The sequence below is a fragment of the Myiozetetes cayanensis genome, unplaced genomic scaffold (assembly GCF_022539395.1).
Source record: "Myiozetetes cayanensis isolate MyiCay16 unplaced genomic scaffold, myiCay2020 scf4, whole genome shotgun sequence".
Lineage (NCBI taxonomy): Eukaryota > Metazoa > Chordata > Aves > Passeriformes > Tyrannidae > Myiozetetes > Myiozetetes cayanensis.
Window position 1 is genome coordinate 7922635 of NW_026087631.1, and position 8689 is coordinate 7931323.

The window sequence follows — 8689 nt, forward strand, 5'->3', positions numbered from 1 at the left end:
TATTTGGTGTTTCTCAGATCCTTTATTTCTTTAAATTCTGTTTTTATGTCTCCTAAAATGCAAAATGTTTTTTTGCAATCCAACAAAAAAAAATCTGTATCTGCTAGTAAACAATATTTGCAAATAGAAGTGCTGTAAGGACAACTAGGAAGTTCAACACAGCATGAAAGTACAGATTTCACTCAGTTGTTGGCATCCTGTCCTTTCTCTGGTTTTCATCCAAACAAACATGGTTTATGTGGTTCCCTGAAGTCAAAGCAACAAGACAACCTGATGGATGCTTAGTGTTTCCCAGAAGAGCTGGGGAGTGTATGGGAGTATCTGTGGAAGGAGGAGGTTGCTGAGTGCATGTCTGAGGATGGGGGTTGGCTGAAAAGGTGTTGAAACATCTTGCTGTGTGGTCCTGATGGTGATTTTAGTTTCACAAAGAGCATTCTCCCCACAAGTATCAATGCTTCACTGAGAGCAGAAGCTTGAAATCCACTGACTTATAAGGTATTGAGGTGCTGGAATGCTTTGGTTATTCTGAGTTATTTATTGTAGCTTGTTGCAGTGTAATGTTTGTCAAAAATCCAGTGTCTGTAATTTAATTTGTTCCTTTAGGAACGTTGCACCTTGTAGAAACTAAATGCTTGGCAAGTAGTGTGCCTAAAACGGTGGTAGCTGGGACTAGGAAGGTGATTTTAGGTAGCTTTGCTCCATGGGTGCCCAGATAACCACTGGCAGAAATATTCTCAACTGAGAGTCAAAATCCAGGAAGAGTCAAATCCAAGAACAATTAATGTTCGTGAATGGAGGTCCTATCCTGTGCTGGCCCGTGGGGAGAGGAAGGATTGCCAGTAGGAGTGATCATCCTGGGTAAGATGCTAGCTGTAGTCTTCCTAGGCTGGTGTGGTAGAGGAGTTCCCCTTGGACTCACGGAGGGGATGGAAGGTCTGCTGTCTACCAGCGTTCTCAGCTGTGTCTCAGGCAGATGCAAAAGAGAAATTGAAATAATTCTTTGGAATGGGTATCTTCAATGTAGAATACAGACAGACTAGCATGTGTCAAACTGTGTGGTCTCTGGCACACCTCTATGTTGCACTAACAAGACCAGTTTTTCCTCTCATTTTACTGAGATTAAAGGTATCCAGAGCCTGGTGTGTTCTGCACCTCTAGAAGGATTACTTCTGTAGGTCTGCACACACGTAATCTCACTGTCATGCTCAAATATCTCTTCTTTTTCAATAAATACTTAGCAGAGAGTAATAGTTTAAAATACTGGCAACCAGAGCTGTGCTTTTGCGCCACTGATTTTTGTTCACATCTCTGTACATGGATTTGTGAACATGTTGGGCATAGACCCAGGATTTCTTTATCCTAAAAGTACAGTGAAATTACTTATGGTTAGTGGACTTCTGAATGCCTTTTAAAACACCCTGCTTTTAAATATGTATTTATAAAATATGACGAGGGAGAAAAGAAATTTCATACCCTGAAATGAGTGTTGTTCATGGCTTAGAGTAAGAAGAGACATTGTATTTAATAGTTAGTTCAGGCACTTTTTGTCTTTTTGTTCTAAATTATGGGGGTCACTTTCCCCATCTGTCACTCCCAAAGCTGTAAGAGTCTTGCCTGTTTCTGCAGAATTTTTTTGCTTTAAATATACTCTTTTGACGAGACTGGTAATTAAATAATGCCAAGTTGGAGACAGTAACAAATAATCCTGGGATACAAATAATAGAAGAGGATACATTAGGAAGGATTCATGTTTCTGTGAATGGTTACTCCCTATCACTTGTTGTGTGTAAAAAGGCAGTTATTTACAGTTGTCAAAATTTCTTCCTCTGAATATGTATGCCAAGTCAAACACGTCTCTGAATAAATAGGAATGTTCTACCTTAATAACAGTTAGCTTTGGAAACGTTACACAAATTAAGTTAATCGGCATAGGCTTAGCATCCCATCAGCATGTTCTTGTGAGCGGCGATTACAGAGCGGGACCTTCCCTGCAGAACAGCAATTCAGAGAATCACTTGTGATTGTCACTCCTGCACTTTGGAAAAGCTTTTGCAGGTTAATGTGCTGTGTTTCGTATGTAGGCACTGACTGCACTTGTGTGTGATGGCACTGATTGCAGAGATGGCCTCTTGCCACCCGGAGGTTTGCTGGAAAAATTTGTTTTCTGTGGATCCAGCAGGAGCGAGGAGTTGGACCCTGTACTGTGTGTGGTGATGTCAGTAGATCTATTCATGCTGTCTCAAAATAATCACTCATGTCTCTTAGGTTGCCTCCAACACCAGTAATCTCATGCTTTTGCCTTAGGTTTAACATGGATGCCATTACCACAGTCATTCTCACTTTCCATTGGCATTGTGTACCACAGGACCTCTTATGGATGTTTGGTGAAAGCGAATTGCAAGGAAACTTAAATAAAAGGTAGCTGCCACTGCAGGGGCATAATATGCCTAATGGCAGAGGCAATGTGAAAGCTGTGGGTGACTGTATGAAGACTTGTCCTACTCGTCTCTGGTACATGTCAGCTATTCACTGTAGTACTGGAGCACATCACAACCACTAATCTGTTCCCGTGCTGGAAAGGATGATACTTTCCAGGGATGACACTGATTTTTCAGATGGAAATTGAGGAACAAGGGAGATGGCTGTGCCATATCAAGAGCACTAGCTGTGGTGCACTACGACATCAGACTCGGTGCTCTAGACTTCCAGGGGACCTTTCTGCTCCCATCGGGTCTTACTTTCAGCATAGTTCTAAGCTGTGTGCCCCACTCTGGCCTTAGAGAAGAGGAAAGAGGCCAAGAGGTTATCTAGTTCCAGTTCTCTCTGATAGCTAAACAATGGTCAGTTTAAGAGAGGTCAGCACTTGACTACCGTTAGTTTAAAAGTCGATACTGTGACCTTGAGGTTTTCAAACACCTCTGTCTAAGGAAATGGGAAGCTGTGAATGAGGTGGGTTAAGCTGCTCATCGTGTCCCTGGAGACTGTTGCAGTAACCAGGGGTTACCTTCTCAAATTGCCTGGGCTGAGGTGGTGAATTCAGGATGGATCATAAAAATGTACCTGTTGCCATTTTCTTTTTATTCTCATTCCAGCTAGGAAGATGCTGGGAACCACTGGGAGCCACAATTTTGTCTTCAATCAAAACTTCAGTTGGCAGTTTTTTTAACAAACATCAAGGTAGAGCCTCAGGAACACAATCATTGCAAGGCTTGTGAGCCTGCTTCCATGGCTGAAATGAGATGTGGGTGGCCAGAGTCTCTGTGACAGCTCTGCCTGCAGAAATGGGGAAGCCACTGGGTACCTGTTCCCACTATTCTTCCACCCATTTTGGGGTTAGTTTAATGGAGAGTTTGTAGCCTCAGTATTTGTGTGGGCATTTGTGTATGTACTGCTCTTCTGAGAACCCATCTTTTATTTTAGTGGCTGTTTTCCAATCTATTACTCATCAAGATGAATTGCTATCTCCTGCTGAAATAGATGTTATCGTTCAAGTATGCCTCTGGACTCTTATTGCTTCAAATGTGGCAGAACTCTGATTTAACTTAGATTTTCCTTGCTGCTCAAAGATGTCTTGATTCAGAAAACCAATAATGGTATATTATCTAATTTTTTTAACTGTGGTTTATAAATTAAGGCAATTTAACAAGGCGCTTATAAAAGCCTGCTGCTTTTCAGCGAAGCCTCAAAGCATCCACTTAAAGCCAGATGTCCATTTTCATGTCTCTGATTCAGTAAAGCACTTGTTCAAATGCTTCTCACTAATCTCTACAGTCTAGTAATCCTAAAATCCATCCAACTCTTATGTCTGTGTCAAGCCAAAACTAGAACACATAAATGCCACAGAAATACTCAGCAGCATCAATATAAACCTCCATTATTTTCCCGCTTTTAGAAGTACACTTAATTAATTGATCATGATGGAAGAGTGTGATTATGAAAAGCATATACCCTGTATGACTTTAAAAATTATCCATTAGAGGTGGAGATGCTAATGCACATTGATTGTGTTCTGTTTGTACCTCATTTGCAGTAACATTCACATGGAGAAAGTTAGCTGTGAGAAGCTTGAATTAGTAAATTGAATCAGAGCATTAGTACAACACGGCTGTCCGTCTCTGAGGTCTGATGGCATTTCGTGTAGATTGTCTGGACCTGAGCTCTGTAGTGCTGCAGGCTCCCCTAACATCCTTTCATATGACTGGTTACTGACACAGTCAAAAGGTGCCTGCCTGTTTGTAACTGTGAACAGTGATCTTGCACTTCTATACCTTTACCCTTTTTTCCCCCTTACGGGGTAACTTCTGACACTCTTATTTAATATTCAGCTGTCCTGCTGATATTTATCCTGCTGGTTTTTTACCCACTAGTGCTAGAGACAAAGTCCACAAGAACAGGTGAATGGGGAAGGAGGGACAGTGATGTTTGCAGAGACAGTGTAATGCAGGCAGTAACAAGCAGAAACATACAGTTCAGTGGGTGTCTGTAACCAGACAGATACAACCACTTTTGGAAACAGAAATTTGTAATTGCTTCCACGTTAAAGAATAATTTTACCGGGGTTAACTAACATTAAATTCAGCTTTTTACAGGAAATGCAAGTTCAAAAGAAAACAATCATGTTTTCTGAGCATGTCTGTGTTCAAAACTGCATGAGTAATCCTCATACTATAAAATACAGCTTGAATTTTTGGTCAGGCTTCACAGATGCTGCTATCAAGGCTGAATAGGCCATATATCTGCCTCTCCATATGAAGTGTTGCATTTTTCATAGCCTAAGAAACTTTGTTTTGGCAAACCCATCATTTTCAGTACCTGCACATGTTTGTGTTTTTGTTCCAAAGCCTGGGCTTTGCTATGACTGGTTCACCACCAGCGTGGTGTCTGAAATCTTAGCTTTCCTGGTGGTAAAATGAAACAAGGATTCGTGCAAACAGGCAGAGGATCTCTCCTCTGACCAGCAATTACAAATGAGACCTTTGCTGAATGTGATGATCAATCGGAGTGTGTGGGAGGAGGTAACAGCAAGAGGTGAACACGCAGTTCTGGAGGCAAGCAACGTGATAGTCGGATCAGAGCCTTTTTATTGCTTCAAACAAAATAGTGCTGTTGGAAATGACTTGTTAAACTCCTTTTGTTCCCTTAAAACACTGTCTGCCTACTTGGAAAAATACATCTCTGTATTGTGGTTGTTTAATTTTCCTTTAAACAACTTCTTTTTTTTGTTTTGTTTTGTTTTCTTTTGTACTCACATTGGGTTCATAGGTCCCCTTCCTAGGTCCCCTACAAATGAGGAGCAAGGAGAGTTTTGTTAAGGAGGTTCCAAATTCTTCCTTCTCCAGATGATCCTACACCTAAGGAGACTCAGCCCAGTTCCTGCTGCCATTGGCTTTTGGGCAGGAACATCCCCGTGCCATTGCAGAGCTTGCAGCTGGAAGTGGAGCCTCCTCACAGGCAGACCTGTTCCCTGTCTCCTTGTCCCCACAACCCACGTGCCAGTTGGCCAAATGTCTCACGCCAGCAAAGCTGCTGCTCATTAACCCTGTTTTGCCCCAGCATTGGCCCAGATGAGCCTGGAAAGGGCTGAGCACTGTCCCTCATCTTGCATGTTCTTGTGGGCACACCACTGCCTTTCTCTATGGGGGAAGCTGCTCCCGTCATCTTCCTGCCCCCGCCATGACTGTGAGGCCTGGGCAGTTTCAAGCCTGCCAGGGACGCTTTCGGTGACAGTATTCAGCAACGTGAAGACCACTGGGCTTGCAGAGCTAAATGTCAGTGGGAAGGCCTGAATGAGATGTGTGCAGTGATGATAGGTCTCCTTTTGGCAACTGCACTTTTTCTCTCCCATTACATTTGACACACAGGGTGTATGATGCTCCCCAAGCACCTGCTCTGTAATCTGATATTTGGTCTCAAGCACCATTCACAGTTCTCTGTGAAATATTAGCAGTAACTTTTATCCTGAGTGTTTTGATGCTGCATCTTACCTTGCCCTGTGGCCCTGAGCCTCCCCATCCTGTTGTTTCCCATCTGTCCTCATTCAAGCGTTCCCATCCTCATCATCTCGTTGCTCATCATCTCTATCTTTCCCTCCTCCCAGACTCCCTTAGGCTAATCCGCGCATTCTTTCTCTTTCTTCCACCACATCGTGCTTTTCCATAGCCCACAAGCTGCCAACTCTCCCTCCTCTCAGATCCCCGTGAGGACTTCGCAGCCCAGTCTCCCCGATAGCCCAGCCTCCACTCGCACTTTCCTGTGCCCAATGGCCACCCTCTCCTGCTCGACTCACACAGCACGGGGGCGACCCGTTCCTCCGCCGCGGACAGGGCACAGAGGGGTGCGGGCAGGGGGCAGGCGGGCTGCCCGCGTCCCCCTCGCTCTGTCTCGGGGACGGAGCCGCTGTTTGGCCCGAGGGCGAGGGACAGCCTCCTGCCCGGGCGGCCGCGTTGTGGGGCACCCGCTGGGCGGCGGGATGTGCGGGGCAGCGGTCGCGGCCGCCCCGGGGCGCGGGGCTGGCGGTGGGCGCTGACGCAGGCGGGGCGGGCGCGGCGCTATAAAGGCTGCGGCGGCGGCGGCGGGGCGGCAGCACCATGGAGAGCTGCCGGGCCCTGGCGCTCTGCGCCGTGGCGGCCGCGCTGCTGCTCAGCGCCCGCGGGCAGGGCTCGGCCCCGCCGCGCCGCGCCCGAGACCTGGGAGCGCCCGGCGGCGGCGGCGCCTCCAGGGAGAAGGAGCTGGTGGGGCCGGGGGCCGGGGCTGGGGCGGGGGGCGCGACCCGGCCCGGCTGGGCGCGATCTGACCGGGGCTGCGGGGGTCTCTCGGCAGATCGAGGCGCTGCAGGAGGTGCTGGAGAAGCTGAAGAGCAAGAGGGGACCGCACTTCGAGAAGAAGTTCGGGCAAGTGCCCATGGTGAGTGTCCCGGCGGGATGGGAAGGGACCGGGAAGGGGAGGGAAGGGAAGAGAGGAAGGAAGGCGGCGGGACGGGACGGGGAAGGAAAAAGAAGGGAAAGTAAGGGGACAAGGCGGAATGAGGCTTGACGGAATGGAACAGAATGAGACCGAGATGGGGAAGGGAAAGAAAGGGAAGGGGAAGGGCGGGACGAGACGGGACGGAACGGAATAGAACCCCTCTCCTCACCGCCGGCCGGTGCCCGCAGTGCCACGCCGGGCAGCAGTGCGCCGTGAGGAAGGGGGCCCGCATCGGGAAGCTCTGCGACTGCCCCTGGGGGACTTCGTGCAATTCCTTCCTCCTCAAGTGCCTGTAAGCAGGGACGCCCCGGGACAAGCCGCCGGGAGCGCAGGCACCGACGTCTGGCCGCCCCGACGTGCCGGCCCGGGCTGACCGCGACGACTTCTCGCAGCTCTTTCGCCCGAGAAACGCAGCGAGAAGCCCCCGCGTCGTCCATGTAACGCCGTCCGTGACATCCGACATCCGTGGAGCTGTTTTCTTTCTCTCCCCCGTCCCACTCCTTGCCCTCCCTCTCCTCCTCCCCCGCTTGTTTTTGTCCGTCCAGGAAAATCCCGGGCCGCGCCTCGGCGAGTAGAGGTGCCGGTCCCGGGAGCTGCAGTGCCGGTGCAGAGCCGAGTGGTGCCGAGCCGTGCCGGGAAGCGAGGTTGGCCCCGTGCCGCGTCCCGGGCTGTTCGGCTCCTTCCTCGGGCGGGAAACATCCACCCACTGCCGGCTGGAGGAGCCGGGGCCAGGGGATTCCTCTGGGTGGTTGGGGGTAAGATGGGGGAGAGGGAAGCGTGTGTGTCCAAAACACCTCGCAGCTGAGAGGTCCGAGCTCGGCACGCCCCAGAGCGAGAGGCCCGCAGCCCGCGGTGGGTTTTGCCTGCACCACTGGCTTCAGGCCAAATCCAGTTGTGCTCACCCTGTGCCGTAGAAAGTCCTGCATGAGATACTGGTGGTGTTCAGGGGTCCGGCACTAGCCTGGCTGGGGTGGGGCTGGGGGGAAATCAGTTGCTTTACTGGAGCCACCACGGAGAGAAAGCTGTCTGGATCCGTTGCAAATTACCTGGGGATATACCTAGTCATCTAGACCAAATGGCTCACATTTCTACAATGAACTGATGTATATAAATATGTCTGTCCTCCACAGGTACACTCTGTGTTTCAGCAAACTCCTAACATGTTTCAATCCTTTGTTTGTCTCTATTAATAAAGTCAATGTTCTGATTATGGTGTTTTGGAAGTTTTAATTCAGACACGGGAATCCCCAGCACTCAGAGCGAGATGCTAAGGGTTTCTTCAAAACTATTTCAATTGTGTGCTTTAGCCAGGCTATCAGGACTGAAAACCGAGGTTCACGTTTTCTGGTGCTGCTAAGCTGACGGTTCCTCCCTCTCCACCGGCACCCAGAGGGATTGGGCCAATAGCAGAGGCTTTGGACCTCAGTTTTTCCTTTGGAAGAGGACAGAGTTCATCCCTGGGCTGGGGAGGCAATGCAGGGGCGTCAGCCATCATAAGCTGGTGTTGCTTCATTTTTGATTCCCATAAAAGGTGGATCACTGAAGGAACTTCTTGACTCTCCTTTATCACAATTCATCTGCGGGTGTGTTTGCCAGAATCAGCTGTTACTTATATCAGCATGGAGATGAGGGGCTGCATGGGCAGACACAGGGGAAAGATGCCTCTTTCAAACAAACAGGTTTCATCCTTGGTGCTGAAGAGAGCAGGAATTTATATGAGAAACCC

General features: G+C 48.6%; 1 protein-coding gene across 1 annotated transcript; it reads left to right on the forward strand.

Moving 5' to 3' along the window:
* The first annotated feature begins 6584 nt into the window (after positions 1-6584).
* On the forward strand, positions 6585-8170 carry CARTPT (CART prepropeptide). The gene is made up of 3 exons (XM_050329074.1): positions 6585-6731; positions 6820-6903; positions 7152-8170. Exons 1-3 carry the CDS (start codon positions 6588-6590, stop codon positions 7257-7259), a joined length of 336 nt encoding a protein of 111 aa, XP_050185031.1. The 5' UTR covers positions 6585-6587; the 3' UTR covers positions 7260-8170.
* The last annotated feature ends 519 nt before the right edge of the window (positions 8171-8689 follow it).